At 53.2% G+C, this 24,174-nt stretch overlaps 1 protein-coding gene across 6 annotated transcripts in view; it reads right to left on the reverse strand.

Moving 5' to 3' along the window:
* TRAPPC9 (trafficking protein particle complex subunit 9) overlaps window positions 1-24,174 on the reverse strand; it is a 570,776-nt gene that overhangs the window by 403,820 nt on the left and 142,782 nt on the right. For 5 of the 6 annotated variants that reach the window (XM_019459757.2, XM_019459759.2, XM_019459758.2 and 2 more), the window contains 2 exons: window positions 22,853-23,016; window positions 5,802-5,954 (listed from right to left, as the gene is read on the reverse strand). In XM_019459757.2, coding sequence (XP_019315302.2) covers window positions 5,802-5,954; window positions 22,853-23,016 — 317 coding nt within the window. The remainder of the gene's footprint in view (window positions 1-5,801; window positions 5,955-22,852; window positions 23,017-24,174) is intronic. The other variant, XM_019459760.2, reaches the window with a different exon arrangement.

Below are 24,174 nucleotides of genomic sequence, written 5' to 3' on the forward strand. Positions count from 1 at the left end.
TGCTTTTCTTTTTTTTTTAATTTTTTTTTTAACGTTTATTTATTTTTGGGACAGAGAGAGACAGAGCATGAACGGGGGAGGGGCAGAGAGAGGGAGACACAGAATCGGAAACAGGCTCCAGGCTCCGAGCCATCAGCCCGGAGCCCGACGCGGGGCTCGAACTCACGGACCGCGAGATCGTGACCTGGCTGAAGTCGGACGCTTAACCGACTGCGCCACCCAGGCGCCCCTCTCCGTGCTTTTCTTAACTGTCCTACTACCCAAGCATGGTGCCATGGGTGCTTGGGCTTAGTTGTGGTGTGTATTTTCTAATATGTTGTTTAAATTTACTCTGATTTAAGTTTAAGCTAGCCAAGTTTAACTACAGGAAGACCTCTGATCCCTTTGGGGGGTGGGGAATGAAATACACGTAAGTCAAAGTTACCATTTTAATCATCTTTCAGTGTGACGCTGAGTGGCACTGACACCTTCACCCCGCTGTGCAAGCTGTCCCCGACTTCATCCCTGTTTCCCCTTATGCTCTACCTGTTAAGTAAGAACCCGGTCGTTGGGCTGTAGAGTTGACCCTACGGCCTGGACTGGTGTCGCTGAACAGGTTTTCCTGTCGTCCGAGTTCCTGTAAACTGGTAGCCGGACCTAGAGCGCTGACCTGTCCCAGGTGTGATTTTCGGGAGGTGTGTGTTCTGCCCCCAGGGGGACCGTAACGTCCTGCTGTCTCTTATTCTGCGCCGTGGCTGCTCGCGGTCTTGGTCCGCTCACCTACTAGGGACTGCCAAATGAAGGTACTTCAATTCCGTCACCCCTTCTCAACCATTAGCTGGAACACGTGGGTAAAGGGAGACCCCTCGTCAACTGCTGGCTTGTCCCACGGTGCACGTGTACAGAAAAGCACAATAAACGCTCATTACTGACCGTGTACAAAATAACGAACTGGTCCCCTGTCATCTGCAAAGGTGGAAGATGCTTTCTGGCAGCACAAAGAACGCGGGATCGGAACAGCCGTCATCCCCGGTGACCCTCCGACTGTCAGCGGCAGCGCCTTCGGGCAGGCCCTCCTGACACGACTCCAGCCCACTCCGCCAGCGTCCCTGCTACAGCCTTCACACCACGTCCCAAGATCATCTTCCTACACTGCCAGCTCCAGACCGGGAATGGTCACTTCTCCGAGGAACCCCGGCTTCCGAGTCGGGAGGAGGGTTTCCAGACCACGATGGGGGGATTAGGAGGGCTCCCTGCTCTGGGGCTGGTCAGTGTCCAGGCCTTGGCAGGCAGACAGGCTGGTTTTTAAATACCTCACAATTTCGTATTGGCATTTTTGTTCTACTCCTAGACGATAAGGCTCTTACTTAATCTCTACTAGCTTACATCCGTCACAAAATTAATCACTCACTTTATTCCACACAGTTTCAGAATACCAATACCAACATCATCTCCATCAAAATAATTACTAACGCAGTTTAAAACTACTTTGCGGGGAGTGGCCTCGTCATCACGGAGGAGTCAGTTTTCCACGGTCCGCCCCACAAAGCACACTGATTTAGACCATCACCCACGTGCGAGAGAGCCCCTGTGGGAGTCTGGGAGTCCAGCGGCGAGCGTCGGCTCCAAGAAACCCAAGAGTGGACGCACCGAGGAGGGCCGCGTCCCCCTCCCACAGCAGCACAGCCAGCCCAACCCCAAGAGAGGCCAGACCCCGGCCCAAGACTTCTCCCTCGGGGACGTGGAGAGCGTGAGTGAGCCCCTTGCCTGCTTGGCTGTGTCCGTGGCTCCCGTGCCCCGTCCGGAACACAGAGGTCCCAAAAACATCCTCGGGGCATTTTTATTCAACCCAGGATACGATTAGGATCGCATCCAGCATTTCACTGTTGGATTTCTCCTCGATCTCCTTTAACCTAGAACAGTCCCCCCACCTGTTTTTACAAAATGGGAATTGTTTTGTAAGATCATCTACTTTACAGAGCTGTTGGGAAGGTTAAATAGAAATTGTACAAACGAAGTGGCTGATCCAGGCTTCTGTGCAGCCTCTAACATTGCGCAATAAATATTAATTCTCTTCTATCTGTCCACAACGCACACTGAATCCAGTCTCCTGGTTTGCATGATAGCTATATTTATTGCTCTAAATTCTTCAAATGGCATCTAATTTCGGTACCCACAGTTAATCTGAGTCCATGCTGGAAAAGCAAATTGGGTCCACAAGTGGTTCCCGGATGAAGGCTTCTGAAAGTGCCAGACTGAGAGCCACACGCGGGTCACCTCCCAGTTCCAAGAGGCCACCGTCACCGAGTTTATGGGTGTCTCCAAGCAGGGCTACATGTGGCCTCTCTGGAGCTGTCAACTCCAGGTATACGATACCGTGACTCAACACATCCACCTGTCACCCAGTGCTCATCCAGGTCAGTGACTCCCAACCCCATTCGCCTGGCTCACCAGTCCCCCCACCCGCCGACGCTCTGGCAACCACTGGTGTGTCCGTCCTCTGTGTGTGACAGCTTGGGGTGGGGCGGGGCGGGGGGGGTTGTCTCTTGTTTCTCTTTTGTTTGTTTGTCTTGTCTCTTAAGTTCTTGACCCCTTAGCCTGAACTACACGTGAGGGTATACTCTGGAAGGGTCTTCTGTGGGCCGTGGTGCCCAGCTTTTGTCCCTCTATAAAACTTGCCCTGGTTGTGGCCATTAAGATTCTGTGCCTCAGATTCTACAATCTGCCGTGAAAACGACCAGCCAGAGCGTCTGTTCACCGTTATCAGCAGAGAGGGCATCTAGTTCGTAACAACCACATTGCGTGTCACCCACGTGCCATCGCTAACTGATGGGCAATTAGGGCAGCCTCCCATTTACAAACAACTCGGCGATCATTATCCTAGCTCTCTTTGATCCGGTTTTATTTTAAAGGACAGGAGAACGTATTCCCAGACGACAAATCTCAGATAACAATTTTACTTTCAGCTCGGAACTGCAGAGACCACGCTCCAGAGCTCTGTAACAAGAGGTGGAAACGCACTAACATAACAAACTATGTGCGCCTGAGCACATAAGCTCACACGGCCACCAAAACGAAGACAGGTGGGGCCCCCGGAAGCCTCCCGTTGTGTCGCTCAGGGAGAGCACGCCCCCTTCGGCAGGCAGCCAAGTCGGTGTCCTGTCCTTCCCTGCCCACAGCCAGGTAGCTCGGCTGGAAGTCTATCTGCCCAGACAGGCCCCGGGGACAGCATCTAATCAAGCACTCCCTGGACAGGTGTCAGGCACCATTTACTCGGCCAAACTCCCTTCTCGGGAAAAAGACAAGTCAGAACCTCTGTCTGCAGCCCTCTGTCTACTTGCAGAGGAGGGCACTCTGGTGCTATCAAGCAGTTTACAAGCAGAAAAAAATCCATCTTATCTGATATTCAGGCCTGGTATAATGTTAGGTCCACTTGACATTTTCACAGTTTGTAAAGTGTCCAACAGCAAACTGGCTTTTCTACCTGCGTTAATAACATACAAACAATTTTAATCCAATATTAGTATTATACGAGGAGCCTCGCTATGGTCAAATACCACAGAGTACAGGAGAGCAAATTTCATGCAGTGCGTTATGGACTAAATGCTTATGTCCTCCCCAAATCCCTATGTTGAAACCCTAGCCCCTGGTGTGACAGTGCTCCAAGGTGTGGCCCCTGAGAGGTAATGACATTGAGAGGAGGTCATAAGGGTAGAGCCCCCACAGTAAGGAAGGAGGAGGAATCGCTCGTCCTGACTACATCCTGTGCAACAGCTCTCTCTCCGTTGCAGCCCAGACAGGGTGAATACGGACAGATGGGGTCTTGTTCCCTGAAACTTCTCCTCTAAAGGCAATTTCTTGTCTGCAACAAGAATGACGAGGGAAGAGGTGCTGGTCCCACTGACGGGGTCAGGGCGGCCTCTCTGCAGGGGAGGCTTCTGGATGGAGATCTGAACAACTCGGGGCGGATCTTGCAGACTGTGGGGGAAAGCAATTCGGGTAAGAGCAGAGCCCCTACAAAGGCCCTGAGGCAGGACAGCTGGGCATGCTCCTGGGACGGGTGGCCAGTATGGCTGGAGATTCCTCGGAGGGGCAAGAGGGAAGAAGAGAATTCCCCATGATGGGAACCTGAAGCGTTAACTAACCTCTACCTCTCGGGTTCAACAGGACAGCATCATTCCTAAGCACCCAGGTCCAGCTGGAAGAGACTGGCTAGGTAAGAGAGCCCCGTTCTCAGAGACAGAGAGAGGCAGACAGACAGACAGACATCTAGCCCCTGGAGGCAAAACCCACTTCCTAACTGACAGGCCTCTGGGCCTCTGTACCCACCAATTCCTCCCAAGGCCTGGGGGCCATGCTTTTTCTTTATCGAAGAAACTTCCTGGTCGAGGCCCAAGTCACCCCATCAACTCTGGGGGCCCCTACTGGTCCCGACCAGATAAAGCAAGCTGCACCTCACGATGTCCCTGAGTCGCAGGGCACTCCGGTTCCATATTTATTTTTCTGGCTGACCCTCTGGGCAACAACAGGCCGCAGAAGGGTTACGAGGACACACTCTGGAGCCAGCTGACGGGGTTCACAGCCTAGCCCTGTCACTTCCTAGCTGTGTGACCTTTGAAGACTTAGTCAACTTCTCTGGGCCTTAAGGTCCTCACTTGTAAAATGGAGCCATTAAGAGCGCCTATTTCAGACGGCTGCTGTGAGAATTAAATGGTCGATTTGTGTAAACCTCTTAGCTCTTAGTTCTTAGTTGCTATCACCCTCACTGTTCTCCGGGCGACCGACCATTACCCATTCTGCGGTCCGAGAGCCTACTCCAGTGCCTGTTTCATAATCAGAGACAGTTAGGTGTCGCATCACGCTCTACATGAGTGATGGGGGACAGAGTACGACGACAGCCGCTGAGCCCTGACCACGCTCCCGGTGAAGTGCAAATGCTCCCACCGACCCTAGAGACGGTCACTTACACTAGAAGACTCAGGCACAGACAAGCCAGAGTCACTCGCCCAAAGCGACACGGGAAGTTCTAGTGACAGAACCTGCCGTCTCAAACAATACCCTTCAACTGAATGTCTGTGGCCCCCAAAATCCAAGTGCTGAAGCCCCGACCCCACACGAGACTGTGTTTGGGGATACGGACGGTGAGGAGGCGATAAAGGTTAAGTGAGGCCACGAGGGTGAAACCGTAACCCAACAGGGCTGGCGTCCTTGTAAGAAGAGGAGGGGACACCGTGCCGGCACCCTGACGCCCAGCCTGCAGAATTGCGGGAAATCGATTTCTGTCCTACGGAGACACTGTCTGTGGTATCTCGTTACAGCAGCCTGAGCTAACGAACACGCACCACGATGCCTCCAAACGAACGTATGAACGCATACGTTCATTCACAACTGGACACGATGAATCTAGGAAATCCGACTCCTCACCAGCTAGTCCTGACGCTACAACAAGTATTAATGCCCATTTTCTCCAGACACCGCCTCCTTACAGAAATCACCAGACTCTGACAGAGAACTTTACCGTCACAGGTAATTAGATCACGGCAGTTATACTTGAAAAAAATAAAGCAGCTCCGCCGATCTGAGATGACCTCCTGGCAAATGAGCACAAAACAGTAAAGACTGGGAAATTAAGAAATGATTTAACTAAAAAGTACCCTTATGACTTTCAAATCTATACAGTCACTCAGTGGGCCAACTAAATGCCAGGAAAAGTCACGAGCAGCTCGAGCTAATGAATGGCAAGCAGGTTACAGCGGGTAAGCAGCAAGCCCGAGGGGCCACGACGTTCTGGTTAAAACTGGGGGGCTGGCGGGGGGGCTCACCGTCACTGAGGTCTTGGAGGAGATTCTCCTGGCATGAGAAATCCAGCTTCGCCTTGATGTTGATGACGAGAGTGGCCACCTTCCCAGGTTGCAGAGGAAACTGGGCAAGGGTTTCTTCCAGGTTCCAGCTCAAGAAGTCACCGTACAGTTTTTCTACAATGACAATGGCAGTGGTGGTGATGACGGTGTCACTGAGGCAACATGAGACTTCCCAATCCCCCCAGAAAATTCTGATCCATTCCCAAAGGCAAAGGAGAAGGCAAACCATTTACAATGTGACAGATCAAAGTACTAAGAAAACTCCAGACCCGTGGGTGTTGCAAGGCAATCACCTGTGTCCGCGAGCGAGGCACAAAGAGGCACAGGGCGCTGAGCTCAGGGCCAGCTCACCTCCGCCCCTGCCGCGCAGCCTCCTCTCTCTGACCACATCAGCGCACCCCTGCTCTCATACGTGGAATCAGAGCTGACCTGAGCTTCCCCACAACAAGGACGATCCAGGTTGTATCACCTTATGGAGAAACATCCATGTTGAGTGGGAGAAGCACAGTCAGTAGGAGAGCCTCGCAGGAAACAAGAGGTCAGAGTCGGACATACTCTGGGTGCCAAGCCCGGCACAGGCCTGCAGAGGGGCCTCTCACTCTCCTGCGGACCCTGCACGTCAGGTCACGTGGCCTCGGGTCCGATGCCTCCGTCTCTGACTAACTGGAACAGATAGAGGGCAATGACTCCATCAAGCCAAGATGTCCTCGCGTGGACAAGGGGGTGACAACTCCCACATCACAGGGCTGCTCTGGAGATTAAGCAAAGCAGTGTGTGTGAAGCACTATAAACACTGGGGCTACAATGCACAGAGGGGGAGGAAGGGAGACAGGAAGGAGGCGGGGGGGGGGCAGGGGACGTTAGTGCCATTTGGAAGCAGCCGTGTCACTTCGCGGCTCCTACGCCTGCCAGACGACCCCTGCTTCAGGCCTAAAATCAAGGCCCAAAGTCACACGCTACCTCGGCATCTGGTGGAAATGGGAGGGGAGGGGCTTGGAGCGGCCTCACCAGCAGCCGCCCCCACACCCCGCGTCCCACCGCCCTGCTATGTGGCGGGTTTCAGCTCCCTCCAGCACATGGCCTTACTCAAACAGGTCAACGATATCCCCCACAGGCTCCAACGGCGCCCGCCCCCTTGTGACCACAGAGCCCACCTCCCACAGCCCCACGTGGCCCTACGTGCACACGCTATCCCCTCATCCAGGCTGTATGTGTGACTAGAAGATGCCATTACGTCTGCCCCGTCCCAGGTGTCATGTGCGCGGCCGTCCCCATAACACTAGGGCAGGAACCTCTCCTCACCGACCAGGTGATGGGAGATCATTAAAACAGGCCCCTCCCCTGTCCACCAGGAAGGCCCTGCTGGGGTTGTCACCTCAGGGCCCAGCCCCCTGGCTCTGCTCCTGTCCCTCCTCCCACAGACCCTGCAGTCCCAGAGGCAGAAGCGACTTGCTGCCCTTCCCACTTCTGGGCCACCTTCCCGTCTCCCCTTCTAGAAACCACTTATTGGTGAGAAATGTCCTGTCAGAATAAGGCAGCCAGGACTTACAGAGATTAGGTAACTTGTCCCTGGTTGAAACCCAGAGCATCCAAATGGTTCCAGAGCCATCATATCCATTCACTTCCTGCATGGAGGCACCTCAAGGCACAAACATAAGGTTCTGTTCTTAGGACCCAGAAGTCACCCAAACAGGAAGTGAGTAGAAGACGGGGAGCCTGACTGAGACCCACAATGAAGAAAACAGACATGCAGGGTTCGCTGGCTACAGAGCCCAAGGCCAACCCAGACTGCGAACACAGGTCACCTGGTGCCCTCGGTCAAGGCCCGCCCTCCCCGCCCCCCAGCGAGTCGGCCACATCACACCTCCCAGACCACATTTATTCCCAGCGGACCCTCGGAGGCGGATGCTAACAAAGAGGAGCAGGTCGGCTGGTGTCCACGCAAGGCGCTCAGAGGCCGCATCCGCTTGTCGACGCGGCACTCACTCACGCCTCGGGGGTGTCAGACGCTCCACACACAGGTTACGTCTCCATGCCCACCACAGCCATCCTCCCCGCTGCAAACCAAGGCGGGCGTGCTTGGTCAGGGTCATTCGGCTAGTGAGAGCAAGGCCTGGCACACGACAGGTGGTCAGTGCACCAGCTGCACGGCGGCCACTTCCGCGGGCTCACAGGGCGTTCCGAGGCCCCGTCCGAACGACCGCGTTCGTTCAGAAGGACCGAGGAAGGGTAGGAGGGACGAGGGCTCTCGGGTCGTAAGACCAACCACAACATGGGGCAGAGTCCCCACAGGCAGGGCAGTGGGGGACGTGCCCGCACGCCACAGATACGACCCCCGGAGAGACTGCTCTGCAGACACGGCTTGGGAGGCGGGGAGAGGTCAGGCAGGTTAAAAAGAGGGTGGGATGGGGCGTCTGGGCGGCTCAGTCGCTGGAGCACCCAACTCTTGATTTCAGCTCAGGTCACGAACCCAGGGTCATGCTGAGCGTGGAGCCTGCTTAACATTTTCTCTCTCTGCCCCTCCCCTAATGGCGTGTACTCAGGCGCTCGCTTACTCCCTATCTCTTCCCCCCCACCAAAAATAAAAATTAAAAAAAAGAAAAAAGAGGGAGCGGGAACCCATGTGGCTGGCCCAGGCTCATCACGTATGTGCCGGCACAGCCCTGCGTGTGTAGGACATCCAGCGGCCCTGCCGTGTCTCCCTGCACGGCCACCCGCACAACAGACCCTCCGTGTTTGCTGGTCACTCCTCTGCCTGTGGCCGCGGGGCGGCAGCCGCCTCTGGGAAACACCGATGGAGTTTCCCCAGCTGACCTGGCCCGTGGTCTGAACGGCAGCCCCAGAACTCACGCCGGGTGTGCTCCCTGAGCACGCCAGCACCCAACTGCAGAGAAGTTGCTGCCTCTGCTCCCAAACCAGTAAAAGGACCCAAATGCTCTCAACGACCTAGTAACTCACATTCTATAAATACGAGTTTGCCTGATTACTATACTCTACGGCTCTACCTTCCAACCCAGTAAACTATTTCGGAACAGAAGGGGCATCATAATGCCGGGCTACGTGCAGCCAGGACAGAAGCTCACGTGGGCTGTACGTGCTGGAAGGCCAGGTCCCAAAGCCCCAGGGGTACCGAAGTGCACGCTGACTTCTCTAAACGGCCGAGCAGGACTGACCAACCTTAGTGTGAAACGCCACTACGAGCCAACATACTGAGGCCCTGCAAAGGCCGCACCGCCCGAAGGTCCCATCGGGCCCAAGGTTTCCCAGGCATGGGCAGGAACTGGGCAAGGGCTCTGCGGCACACTCCAGCTGACCCAGAGTATGAGGCCCCGAAGGCACGGACGTGCCCTGGCAGGAGCGGCCTGGCCTCACCCCCTAAGCCCTAGTTACACATCCACACACACACTGCTCCTCCCCCGAGATCTCCTGAAATCTCACTCATCCCTCACAACCGGACTCAAAGGCTCCTTCCCTGCAATACTTTCCCATCCCACTCGGCTCCTCTGGGTTCCAAGTGCCCACCTCTGTTAGATCACCCCCTGCATCAAGCAGCTCACGCTTCCACCAACCAGTCAACAACTGGAAGATGGGCCAGACCTTGCCTTGAGGCTCTCCGCTCCCTTGAGAAGCAGGGCACCATGCTGGTTAAGAATGCCAGGGTCAACTCCCACTTCAACTCCTGGCTCTAGCTGCGTATCCTTGGGTAAGCCACCAAACTTCCACATGCCTCAGTGTGCTCGTCTATAAAATGGGTTGTCATGGAGAAGAAATGAGCTAATGAAAGTAAAGCAACGAGAACAAGGTCTGCCTTAAACACAGCCCTCCATGTTAGCTAGTCCCGCTGGACCACCCCAGCGCCCCTCCGCGGAGCTGTGCGTGGAGTTTCCAGCCCTGTGCTTGGCACTCAGCAAGAGCACAGCGGTGTCAGGTGCCATCAACATCCTTCCCACTCAGGAGGAACAGCGCCGGGCAGGCGGGGGGGCACTCAGGAAGCGTTCGATGTGAAACGGACAAATGTATTCCAAGACGTTTCAGATTTAGACTTAAAACAGATGGGAAGAAAGCGACACGAGAAAAGCAGATTACAGGAGCGAATGTATGCTTTGATTTCCCTGCATAAAAATGTTCATATGGAAAAAAAGAAGAAAGCAAACCTGTAAGCTAATGTTGGTGCTCTCTGAGGACCGGGACGACAGGTAACTTTAAGCTTTTCATTTCCTGGACTTTCTACAATGAATATATTACACTTTCACAAACAGACACACACGCGGACGCACATGTCAACGACGGACTCTTGCGGCTAAACCCGCCCCAGCCCGCGCCGCTCCGGTGTCATGTGGGGAGAAGCCCTGTGAATCTGGCCTGTGAGTCCACGCTGAGGACCGAGGCCCAGCCGAGAGAGCGAGGTGGGGCTCTGAGCCAACCAGGCGGCTTTCTGCAATGCCCTCTATCAGGGCCAGACAGTAATGTGAATTGACGACAAGGACAGCAATCACCTGGAGCACGTGTGTCACTGAGTCCCCAGACTCAACTCCGCCAGCTGGATAAACTTCTCTGGAGCAGGGGTTTAAGTCTGCTGCAGCTGTGCAGGCTGGCAGGCAGCCAAGTGCCCAAAAAGAACTTGAGGGGCTCAGGAGAAGCTGGTCCAAACTAATTCGGTAAGCTCGGCCTGTCCTTTCCACTCCCCATGCCAACTTGCTCTGCAGGGCAGACGGGAAAGCCTGGGAACAAGACAAATTTCTATCCTAGAATTCCTTTTTAATAATAGTAATTGACATAACCATCTATTAAGTACTATCTTCTAACTTCAGACCATAGCTATGTTGTTCCCATGTTATCAGACAGGCAACTGCAACTCAGAGAGCTTAAGCGACTTACCCACTGTCACACAGCTCTTTTAGAGGTCAAAGAACCAAGAGTCGGGGCCAGGACCAGCAAACAGCAGGCTCTTCCCACTATACGTTCTGTCTCTCACTGCTTTTCTGGAACATTAACCCACCCAGCTTCACAACCAGAGTGCAGAGTATGTACAACGAAAGCATCACTACCCCCTGACAGCTGTCCTCTGTCATCCCAAGATGCCTCTTCAGCAGGGGAGAGAACACCAGAGTCGGCATGAAGACACCATGAGGCCCCTTGGCCTCGGCACACAGGCGGCCTGGATGATTTATGTGAAAGTCTGGGAACCGCAGAGCGCCCTCTGTTAATATTTGCTTCTCACATCCTACCCTGCCCACTCCATTCCTGCAGGGAACACTCACCACACGGCCACTGACTGTCCCCAGGGCAGCCACGGTGCTGGGTTCAGGGGGAAGGAGGTGAGAAGTGGTCCCTGCCTGTAAAGGGACACACGCCAATCTCTGACTATAGGAAGGAACAAGTGTGGGGGGCAGAGGAGAAACCCCCAGGAGCTCAGAGCAGATGACAGAAGAGATTCTTCTCAATCTGAACATTTCTTAAAAGTTTATAATACCATCACCCACAGACCAGATTCAAAACTGCTCCATCAATGCACTGCCCAAATTGGGGCCACAAAAAACTGAACAGCATCCACTGTCCCGGTAGCGTGAACTGGAAAGGGGGCCTGCTGAGGTCCCAGATTTGTGCAAAAGAATGGATTCTCTCAGCCAGCAGTCCAGTCTAGCGGGAATTTGTAACCAGGGTGGGAGGGCGGAAACTAAACTAAACCCGGTATCTACAGCACTCTTCTTGGCTGTTCAGATGACTTCTCATTTCTCGACGTGTTTCAACTGAGAGATCAACTCTGCCCAAATGAGCTGTGAGATATCCTCGGGGCTCCCCATGGTCTTGGCTGCAGTACACGGAAGGCTGGATGTGTCACAGACCCGGAGGCAGTGGTTTGTCACAGAGACGCGAAATTAGAGGAGCAGCATCGACTGTGATCCCCCCTGGGCTGGGGGCGCCCACAGACACAACCCAGGAAGACACCAGACACCTACTGCATGCTAGGTGCTGTCCCTGAACAGCCCCGCCAGGTGGCTGACGGTAAGGACAGGCGCCAGGCCAAGCTGTCACTGAACCCACACCACGACCCTCGGAACATGTCCTGCTACCATCTCCTTGCAGACAAGCTGCTCAAGGCCATACGGGTGGGCGTGGCCAGGAGTCCACCACCCGTCATATGCCGACCTATTCAGTCCTGATGGCAGACTCATGAAAGAGTGCTGACTTCCGTGTTCAAAACGTACTTTTGGGGCACCTAGTCTCAGTCAGTTAAGTGTCTGACTTCGGCTCAGGTCGGGATCTCACGGATTTGTGAGTTCAAGCCCCGCGTCGGGTTCTGTGCTGACAGCTCAGAGCCTGGAGCCTCCTTTGGATTCTGTTGTCTCCGTCTCCCTCTGCCCCTGCCTGGCTCATGCTCTTTCTCTCTCAAAATAAAACCAAATTTTTTTAAAAATTTTTGAGGGGCGCCTGGGTGGCTCAGTCGGTTAAGCATCAGACTTTCAGCTCAGGTCACGATCTCATGGTTTGTGAGTTCGAGCCCCACGTCAGGCTCTGTGCTGACAGCTCAGAGCCTGGAGCCTGTTTCAGATTCTGTATCTCTGTCTCTCTCTGCCCCTCCCCTACTCACTCACGCATGCTCTCGCTCTCTCTCTCTCTCTCTCTCAAAAATAAATAATCATTAAAAAAATATATACGTACTCTCTTCCTGGTTTCAACTGTGTGCACCAGCACTGCTTGGTGTCTGCACTTCCTGGGGGAGCCTGAGCCCCGCTGAAGCGGGCAGCACAGTGCCTGGTCACTACGGGCTGTCAGCGTGAAATACCACTGGCCCCCAACAACCGGTCGGGAACGTGATGTTCTGGAGTTCCCGAAGTGCAGGGCCAGACACTCACTTCCTCTTCCTTCCCCGTCCTGCTTGTGTACTTCCTGCCTGTGCTCCCAGGGGCCGAACGCACCAGGCCCCGCAGGAGTGATCAGAGGCATTCCGCTAGATCTCCCGATGAATTCTGCACACTTCTCCATCGGGACCCTACAACTGTGCAAAAGGCCGACCCGTACGGGAAGGCCACCGCAATCGTGCACGCGAGGGGACACGGAGCCGAACGAGCGCTAGACATTCGTGAACCTCAGTGTCTTCCTGGGAGGAGCACCGGTCAGCCCACTCGCTGCGGCTACTCACAGGTAGCAGCAAGAATACAAGATGCGTGTTGGAATCCAATTCCGCTCAGCGAACATGCCTGACGCCCCACACGGAACCGTGAGCTCCTTCAGGACGGGGTGCATGTTTTATTCATGGGCCCGGAGTGGTGAGTGTATATAGACGTGACATAAACGTCTGATTGTTGAGTAACACAAAGCCAAGTGAAGTGAGTGTCATTGTAACCGCGTGTAAGCAAGACGACGTAAAGGAGGAGCAGCATAATTCCATCGGAGGGATCGGGAAAGCTTTCGGGAGGTGGCGTGGGGGCTGCTGTGTGGACGATGGATGGGATGTGAGATGCACACAGGACCCCTGAGAGTCAGCAAAGCTCTGGAAACATCCAAGTGGAAGCACACTCTGCAACGCAGAGGACGGGGACTCGGGGCTGACTCCTGGGTGTTCCAGCGCCCGACACAACAGCCACCGGTAGCAGGTGCCCGGTAAGGCTTGTTGAAGACTTGAGCAAAAGGACAGACAACCGGTCGACACGAGGACAAATGAGCGAGCAGAGGATCAACGGTGGGAAAGAAAACGGAAAGGGGACCTTCCCGCCGCCTCGTGGCCCACAGCGCACATGCCACAGTCCAGGTTCCCCCCCACCTCAGCCCCAGGAGGGTGGGGGTGGGGGTGGGGGGGTCACTGCTGTCCTGATCCCCAAGCACAGGGCCGGAAACAAGCTGGGTATGACACAAGTGTGTGTGCAAAAAGGAAAGGCGGCGGGCAGCAAGCCAGATGGTGAGTTTCTCTGAATGCCGGGCTAAGAAACAGAGCCTACGACAGCTCCGTAAAAAAGATGTTCAGTAAAAGTGAGACAAGAACAGACACCTTTACAGGTAACACCACAGGTGGCACGAAGACGATGACGACAGCCGTCGGGAAGAGCTACTGAGTGCCGGCCCCTCGTGATGTGAGGCGCACGTGTGCCAACACCCGGAGGGACAGCATAGTCCTGTACCCAGTAGGCGGGTCAGACGGTCACGGAACTGCGCACCGCAGCCCAGGCCATTGCTCCGGGAAGGGGCAGAGCCAGCATGGAACCCGAGTGCGTCCGGTGCAACAACCGTAACGGCAATCGTACTGGCTAAGTCTACACTGACGAGAGCCGGATCCGGGGGGCTCCTCACCGGCCTCCCAACCCACTGCCGGCCACAGCAGCCTGCTCCCTTCCACCTGCGTCCACACCCAGGTATGCAAGTGGGACTCGGCACGACCACGGAAGGAGGCATCGAGAAACCTAGTCCTTTCTCCCATTCCCGAGACACGCCAGGCTTTCACAACGCGGGAAGTGAGAAACCACTTCTCCAAGATTTCTTTTTAAAACTTTGCCCTGTGTTTCCATGTTTAAAAATAAACATAGTATAACATAAGCAACTCGGAAACAGGCCAGGCCAAAAAGTTATAGACCTTGGCGGGGAGGGTAACTCTTACCGTAACTTTGCATGGCACGCCACCTCATCACGGAACCCCTCGGGTCCTGAGAAGTGCACGGCAACAGGTTCCCGTCTGTGATTGAGAAGAGAGGAGCCAGTGACCCCTCACTCCAGAGCTGCCCCTGCTTCTCTCCCCTGTCTGGCTTCGTTCCCCGCGTGACAGCACTTACGCGGACCCCACTAGGCGGTTTCCAGTCCTGAGTTACTACAGTTTTAAGGCAGGAACGCGCTCGTCCATCTTTTGTTACATCTCACCATTTCAGGAAAAATCTGAGAACAAGGAGAAAGCGAAGATGGCTTCTGAAAGCCACGAGGTCAGCCCAGGCAACTGAAACAAAGGCGTCCGTCTTCCCCGAGTGGGGCCTGAGTTTGCTTATTTACAATCGGACTTAACAACTCTGACGCCCTGGTTTCCCAGGCCCTGGCGGACAGACGTGGAAAATGGGAAGCAGGAAGCCGATTCATTCCCCACTTCCAGGGAAGGGAACCCAGTAGTTTCTCAGCACCTGCCACCTGCCAGGCGCCGTGCTCAGTGCGCCAGAGGGTTCACTGCGTGTTCCTGAATCGCCACCCAGGAGGGAGCCCGGCACCCGGGGACAGCCCAGGCTGGAACGCTCACGCTTGCTCAGGACTCGTCCTGCAGCTCATAACTAATGGATCGGGGGCCGGAAGCCCAATCCGTCGGACGCCAAGACCCACCTTTCCCTCCCCCAGGCCGAGGAGAGGCCCTGCTACACAGCCTACTGTGACAGAGCCCAGGGGCCACAGCAAGAAGGAAGGGGAAGGAAAGTTCGCAGGAACCGGAGGCTAAACACACGGGCCAACAGCAGCGTGGCTCCGGACAGATCGGACACCTGCCGCCCGGGTCTGTGCCCCCACCCACAAAGGCGGCAGGTAAGGAAAGAACGTTGCAAGTCGTACTCAGAATTGAGTTCCGAAGCGCGGGGAATACGGAACGACAGCTCTGAGCGCCCTGCTGGTTTCTCTTTAGTCCCACGGCTTAGGAGTGACATATTCAAACAGCAGGCAAACCCGCTCACCCAGCACAGCTAACTCGCCCTCCGCTGACAAACAACCACCGCGTTTGTATCTGAATAGCGACTCCGAGGAAGTTCAACTACATCAACTACAACAGCCGTGGTATCGAAGCAGCCCCGTGTGCGTGGACAGCGGAACGAAGAGAGGAGATGCAGTGCCCTACAATGGGGTCCCACTCCCCCGAAGAAAGACGAGATCCTGTCGTTCACGACAACACGCACGGCCCAGAGGGCGTTATGCCCAGTGAGGTAAGTCAGAAAAAGACAAATATCCTATGATTTCACTCGTATGTGGACTCTATAAAACAGGACAAATGAATAAAGAAAACAAAAGAGAAAAACGCTCACAAACACACAGAACCAACTGGCAGTGGCCAGAGGAGGGGGTGGGGCGATGGGCAAAATAGGTGAGGGGGTGAGGAGGTACCAACTTCCAGTTGTGGAATAAATGAGTCACAGGGATGTGACGTACAGCCGAGGGAGTAGTCAATAACGCGGCCACAGCTCTGCATGGGGACAGATTGTAACCAGACCTACGACGATCATTTCATGATGTATGAAAATATCAAAGCCCTATGTTATTAGATGCCTGAAACTAACATAATACAGTATGTCATTTACAACTCAATAAAAAATATTCTCAAGTTTGACCTAAAAAAAACTCCCATGTGACGATACGCTGCAAGGAATAACCAGATAAACATAAATCAGGAGCATAACTTCTGTCCCTAATTTTTCCCCCTGTGGAATTTAGTTTCAGAAATAACAGTCATTATTCTAATGCTAGAGTCGAGTTTCACGCAGTCCAGTGAAACTGGCTATTTCACATTGACAGTAATGCAGAAATTGCTACTGCTGCTGACCCTCAACACTGAGGCCCATTCACGTTTGCTTCCAGTTGCAGACGAGACCACACTCTTCAGAACAGGAAGCAGCAGAGGCTCTTCCACCAAAACACTTACGAGTTTTTAGTCACAGCAACATGGAGTCATCGCTTTCTGTCAAAGAAATGACGCTAGAAGAATAAAGACATCAAGGGCTGTGTGTGTGTATTTATGTATGTGTATGCGTATGTTTGGGTTTGTACACACAAACGTATCTAGGAAGATTGTTAAACGGCAAATACAACCAGGGCGCCTGGGTGGATCAGTCGGTTAACTGACCTCAGCGCAGGTCATGATCTCACGGTTTGTGGGCTCGAGCCCCACATCGGGCTCTGTGCTGACAACTCAGAGCCCGGAGCCTGCTTTGGATTCTGTGTCTCCCCCTCTCTCTGCCTTTCTTCCATTCAAAAGTATCTCTGTCTCTCAAAAATAGGCATTAAGAAAAAAAAAAAAGAGGCAAATACAATCAATTCTTTTTAATTTGGGCTTAATTATAACAAAATCCATGGTTATTTAAGTACAGGCAGAAGTGTTCACCTTTAACAACCTACACATAAAGACTTGCTTGCAAACGTGTTATAATTAAAATTTACATGACACTGGCAGGTAACCCTTGTCTGCTGGCGCTGGATTATAACTGCTCACCTCCACGTCAGGCACTTCCGATCGTGGGACACACTCACCCCGTGAGGGCCAAAACTACAGTTTAGACTCCTGAGGGGACCCAAAAGGTCTGTGTGACTCCTAATATCATGGACCCTAAATGCAAAAGGATTTTAAAGACAGGTTTGTAGATTGGGGATTAAAACAAGACAGGAAAGCAAGGAAGATGGAGGAGGAAAAAAACAATTCTTCTTTACCTGAAGCAAAGGGGGTTTGTCCAGAGGGGAGAGAGAACGTGTCCAAGTTGTCAGGGCCCCTGACACGACTCTGGGTGCTTTAAGGGCGTCAGGAACAGGAGGAAAGAGAACGTGGGGCCTGCACGGCCTCTGCACACAGGACACACTGAGAACGATCGGTATTCTTGGAGCAAGCACGAGGCAGACGCTTTTGTGCTCAGAACCGTCCTAGGACCTCTCCGTGTCCTGCATGAACATTTCAGCCTCGTGACAGCCCGGCACAGCGGTGCTGACCCCGCTCTTATTGAGTGCCTGCCGTGTGACGAGCATCGCTCTTAGTTCTTGGGCACTGGGACGCGGCAGTGAGAGAACAGGCCAGCCAGACCTCTTACGTGTGTCATGATCGTTGAGGAAGGAAACACTGCCCGAGGACCACGCACCTGGCAGGTGGTAGGCGCTACAGCGTAAGAGTCCGGGTCACCATTGAGGTACACGGCAGCCAGCGGCAGCACAAAGAAAGTGGTATGGAGCCCAGAGAAGGAAGCATCAATTCCATGTGGAAGATTCCCACGGAGGAGACGCTTACGTTTACGAGGCCCTTAAAGAGGCTGAGCCCAGTGGGCTGAAATGTCACCCAGACTGTCGCCCGGACTCTGCTGCCTGCCCCACTCAATGCCTCAGGTCCCCAGTTTAAGACACTTTCCCTCTTCTCCGGTATATGAGATCATCTATTAACACAGAAAGCTTTTTGGAACCGCGGAAAGGAAGTGACCAAAATTATTCCCTCTCATATTTTAGAAGCAGATTGTTTGTTTTTATGAGTTTAATTCCAGAGGTGAATGTACTGTAACTGGGGATGAGAATTTTAAGAGACCGAAGCTTTCCTTCCTCACGTGTAAACGTGCTGTTGGGAAATAGGCCTGCCACGCTCTATACTGTGGCTCCGAGGCTCCCAGTCTCGTGATGAAGGGTAAAGGTCCCAGAGCTGAGAGGGAGGGACCTGCAGTCCTCGTGACCTGTCCTGTGGCCTCAGACAGATCATTTAACCTCTGGCGCCTTCGCTATCCCCATCCATGCAGTAGGGGTAATGACACTGTCCTACGACCCTAGAGCTGAGAGTCGGGGAGGGGCTGCATGGGAAAGCGACACGGCAAGAAGGACAGGGAGGTGTGGGCACGGTGGCCACGGGAACTCAGTTTGGGAACTGGGGTGAGGGGTGATTGGTGGAACATGGGATGTGCCCACCTCCACGGGCTTCACCTTGGAATTCTGTCCAATCCCCATGACTGTTTCCAACTGTCTGCATCACTATCAGTAAATACTGAGAGCCCACCCGATAAATATGCCCACTCTGGGGTGAGCCAAGATTGGCTGGAAAGGGAGCAACGGGACCTTCTGCACAATAAAAATATTCTAAGATAGATCTTGGTAAGAGCTTGGGCTGGACACGTGTGTTTGTCAAAACTCATCAATCATAATTTAAGACGTGTACATTTCACTGGGGCACCTCACTGGGCGGCTCAGTCGGTTAAGCATCTGACTTCAGCTCAGGTCATGATCTCACGGTTCATGAGTTTGAGCCCTGCATCGGGCTCTGGGCTGACAGCTCCGAGCCTGGAGCCTGCTTCGGATTCTGTGTCTCCCTCTCTGGCCCTCCCCCGCTCAACACTCGCTCTTGTGCTCTCACTCTCTCTCTCTCTCTCTCTCTCTCTCTCTCTCTCAAAAATAATAAAAAAAAATATTTACACATTTCACTGCATATACATTTTACCAAAAAAAAGTAAACTTTGAACTCTAATTAGTGATGTGCATCCTGAAGTATTAATGGGTAAAATGCACCGCAATCTGTGACTTACTCTGAACCACCCGAAAGAATAAGATGGGTTAATGGATATGGATAGGAGGCTGGGTAGATACGTGATCAATCAAATGTAGGAAAACGTTAATTACAGAACCTGGGTGGTGGTACAGTGTCTGCTCTAAAATTCTCTCAGCTCCTCTGTGTGTCTGCACCTTCTCATAATAAAACACTGGGGGGTGGGGGCATAGCTGACACAAAGAGTAAGTTCCACAGGAGCTCAAAAGCAGAAGAACACCAAAGGGCAGGGTAGCCCAGACAGGGGGACAAAAGCTGGACTGCAGAAAGGCAGTGCTCGGCTAAGAAGCAGCTGAAGGTCTCCACAGGAGGAGAAGGATCCAAGCAAAGGAGGAGAGGCTGGAACTCACATGAAGCTGTGTATCTAAGGCGACCCACACAACTCATTAGAAACATCAAAGTGATCCACGCACATCTATCCCCCCCCCCCATCACCCAGCAAGTGAGACAGGCACACTCCTATCAGTCTTGTTCTGTAAATGAGAAAGCCCTTTCCGTCCACAACCCCTCAGCACTAAGCACCTACCAGGCACGAGGCATGGAAATCAAAGGGCAATCATCCCTGCCTCTGGGAGACTTGAGACAGAGCCAGGAACCAGCAACTGCCTGGGTAGGGCAAGGGTGCCTGCATAAGCATCCTGGGGCACTCTGAGACAACAAGGGCAGGGACCCAACGGCCCAGGCCAGGAGGGTACTCCCAGAGTGACCACTAAGCAGAAACCCAGATGAGATGTGTTGGTAATGGAGGTAATGGAGGCAGGAGCAGAAGTTAGCAAGTTGAGCTCTAGGGAGAGAAGACAGTTTACCCTAAAGTGCAAGAGACCGCACGGATGTCCAGGAAACTGAAGTTAGTTCCCAACAACCCATGTGATTAGAGTTTAAGGGGAGAGGCGGCCAGAGATGAAGCTGAAGCGTGGGCAGAGGCCCCATGCACAGGCCTCTGTGACTGGGGACCAGGACAACAGGAAGTTGTTGGAGGATTTCCAAAGGGGACAAACAGGAGGATTCCTGCTTCAGAAAGAGGCAGCAAGTTCGTGACGATTTCCACGTGGGTCTCTCTGAGAACAGGAAGAGATGCTTTCCAGTTGCTAAGCTATGACACAAGGTAAATTACAGGATGTGCTTCACCATGGTTATCAGCTCTGTAATCATCAGCCATTCACTATTAGTTCCCTCGTTCCAACATCGACCACACCCTCTCACCAATTAGTGACATTCGCAACACCAGATAAAGGTATTTTGTGTCAGAGAGGCACTTTCTACGTAATAACCCATATGCACTTGCTACCAAAAATCGGGGAGAGAAAGGATGAGCCCAAGGGAGGATCAGCACAGCTCCCCATAGGCTAAAAGTGTACAAAAATGTTTTAAATGAAACACAAAGAGCCATGAGCACAGAAGAAAAAATATTAGTGAACCTGTAGTAAAATAAGTAACTTGTATGCACCCAAACAACACTAAGAGAACGTACAGGCAACCACACGGAAGAAGACATTCACACTTATTCCCAACAAAAAACTCACACTGAGAATATATACAAGTCTTACAAGTCAGGAGAGAGGGGTAGACAGAGGGAGACAGAGACAGAGAGAGAGAAGGAAGAACACTCAATGGGAAAAACGGACAAAGCACTTGTACAAAAAAGGATCTGAATATCCAAAACCATAGGAAAGGCATTCAACATCACTGCTCATCAGACAAATGCAAACTAAAACCCCAGTGTTATACGGTTACACCCCACCCTCAGCACCAGCACGGATAAAATGACTACAAACACCGAGTACCAGTGGGGACTTGAGCACCGGGACTCACACAGCGATGGTGTGAACCCGTGTGGCCACCTTGGAAAAGTATCTGGCTCGAATGCTGAATACACGTACACCCCCACCCCCGGCATTCTACTCCTGGAGGTACACTCAACAGAAACATCTGCAGAGGTCCACCGACACACGTGCCAAAACACTCAGAGAAGCACTATTCTCAGATGCCCCCAGATGGAAACCACCCAAACCGGCTCAGTCCTAACGTGTGACGCGTTCACAGTAGAGTGTTCTACGACAAGGAAAACAAATGGCGATGGTGGTGGGGTAGTGACGGTGGCGGCAACAAGGGTGGCAGGAGGGGTGGCGGCACTGTTGCTGATGGGGGCAGCAAATGTGGTGATGATGACGGTCACAGTGGGGATGGCGGTAGTGGGGATGGTGGCGGAGACAGTGGTTAGTGGAGATGTCGATGGTGGAGATTATGGTGGAGACGGCGGTGGAGGTGATGGTGGCGATGGTGGTGGTAGAGACAGCGGTGGTGATGGTGGTGGCGGTGATGGTGGAGACGGTGGAGACAGTAATGGTGGTGGCGGTGGTGATGACGGTGTGTTGGTAGAGACAACAGTGATGGTGGTGACGGTGGTGGAGATGGCAGTAATAATAACAGCTAACGAGCCTGAGGCTAACAACATGCCAGGCACGTTTCCAAGCACTTTGCGCATCTGATCTCATTTCATTCTCATTATGACCCTGTGATGCAGGTGCTGTTATTAGTGTCCTTTCACAGAAGAGGAAAAATCCAAGAGAGGTTAAATTACTTGCCCAAAAGTAATACAGAGCTAGTAAGGAAACAGGCAACATTTGAGCACAGGCAGCATTTCCCAGTGAGGAGAGGTATAGACGGGGACGACAGGCAAGATAAGACAGGCAGCCACAGGCTTCATTTCCCTCGTGCATCAGAAGCAGTGGGAGAAACAAGGGAACACGAGACGCACTGGCACTCGCCCCCACATTACCCTCCCAGTGGGACGAGCTCACATTAACCTCCCCCCATGGGACGAGCTCACATTAACCCTTTTGACACAGTGCAAATTCCCTCTGTCATGGCATAACTGTTTCCGGGACAAATTCTCCCCAACTCTTCCTGGACCTTCCCTCCAACTGGAACTACAAGATGGCGTGAGGCCCTACCTCTAATAAACACTTCACTTGAGTTTTCCCACTACAGTGTCATGAGCCTGCGGAGGGAACCCTCTGTGGGGGAGTAGTACGTGGATGGCACATCCGGAAACTCAAGCTCCCGCCCTGCACCTGGCTCGCCTCACCCCTACATCAACCGCACGTGCACACCCCACATTTTCCCTCAACAGAGGGAAACAGCTCTCACTGGCCCATATGATTTCTCTGACTTTAGTAAATGACCGGCTTTTCTTTGCCCTTGCCTCCCTCCTACACTACACCCTCCGCCTTGATCAATGCCACTCATAACCTGTAATACACTCAGTTCGCCACCACACGCTACTTGCTTACCTCTCAGAACCTCACGTGGCAGGGGCCACCTCCCCTACCTACCCAGGAAGGAAGCGAGGCGTGTAAAGGACAAATAGCTAGTAAACAGAGAAGCCAAACTCTCAACACAGGTCTTGTGACCCGCCCCGCCCAGCTCATGTGTCCTGGGACAGGAAACGGAGCGCCTGCCTTCAAGAGGGAGCGCACGGGCTCTACGCCTGAACCCACGGAAAACCTGGGGCTGGGCGGATGGATCCCAATGGCACCACGTCTGAGCCGCTAACGTTTCTCTCCATCCATTCAAGAGCGCCCTTCCTGAGGATCTGGTACATGTGAAGAGCACCAGGGACGAAGGAGCAGTCTTCATTCCTTTGTGTGCCCTTCACACACCCATTTCACGATGGCAGCAAATTAAAAGAGTAAGAAGCTTTTACAGTTTCTGAGCACCGGTTATTCAAAGTGTCTCTTTGGCAAAAAGACAAGACAAACATTTCTGGGGTCGAACCCACCTTTGGTGGTGAGAAGTCTGGAGGTGACTTCCAGTGTCTCCAGTGGCTCCGTCCCAATATTTTCCAATTGGATGACGAGTTGCTGAGCCTCCCCGTTGTAAAGCTGGACGGACACATTAGTAGAGATTTCATCACCAGAGGAGGGTTGCAAGGAATGGGCAGATCTGAAATAGCAGTAAGAATTACAGGGATTTTTTAAAAGAAAGAATCAAAGTAAAGAAAAACAACGGCATCTCAGAATATTCACATCCCCGGACTTAACACGTTCCAGAAGCAGGAAGTGGCGAAGCCCGGCTTTCAACATGGAACTCAATCTGAGCTATCAGGAGGGGAGGGTGAGCGCCACATGCGGAGGGCCATCCACACGCAGACGCATTTGGGGTTTCCACTCGGCCTCAGCGTCGTGTGTGTGTGTGTGTGTGTGTGTGTGTGTGTGTGCATGTGTGCGCACGTGTAGCATAAAAATACTTAACTACTGGATTATGGTGAGGCCTACGAGACACAGTGAATTAATTCAAATGATCTGTGAATCGTCACTCTCTAAAAAGAAATTTTTAAATCTCATGCTTACAACTGTCTTGGGAAAACCCATAGACTGAAGAAGAAAACAGGACTGTCCCGACGGATACCATGGGGACTGGAGTGGCGAGTACGTACAAGAGACTCCACGTCACAGGTACAAACGACAACCAATCCCTGCAAGTGCCTAAGGGGACACAGGGCAGCTGGGCGGCGTCCTCGGGCCACATGGCATCCTCTGCGTGGCCAGGTGAGGCCCAGGCCTCGTGGGAGCGCAGGCCAGCGCGCAGGCCAGCACCCAGCCCGAAGGCTGCGCCACAACCTCAGGTTCAAAAGCACATACAATGCTCTGGAGAAGACTGGCCGCAAAAGAAAGGGGGTGGTCACTGGAGGAAAGGGTGAACATTCTTTCCTGGGGTCCCAAGAGCCCACGTGGCCCCCCACTCTCTTCCTCCTTACACCTGAAGGATTTCCACAGAAAGCCCATGAGTCTACACCATATACTGAACTGACCCAGAAATGGACAAAGACTCCGGGCCACACCACCCCCACCCAGCAAGTGACCAACAGCCTCCCCGCCGGCCAGGTCTTTCTAACTCTGCTCCCGGCCACAGGACAAAGGACCAGGGTCAGACCCAAGTCCCATTCTACATGCCACAAGACAGCTTCATATCCCCACACTGCTCCAAAAAAGATGGCAAGGAATATGCCGGACAGTACTGGTCTCACCCCCCTGGCATCCAAGGGAGGAGACGGGGTTTAAACAAGTTGGGCATACCGAGCCAGCCCTGCCCTTCCTGGGG

Source organism: Panthera pardus, unplaced genomic scaffold (genome assembly GCF_024362965.1).
Source record: "Panthera pardus isolate Hobbes unplaced genomic scaffold, ASM2436296v1 HiC_scaffold_7, whole genome shotgun sequence".
Taxonomy (NCBI): domain Eukaryota; kingdom Metazoa; phylum Chordata; class Mammalia; order Carnivora; family Felidae; genus Panthera; species Panthera pardus.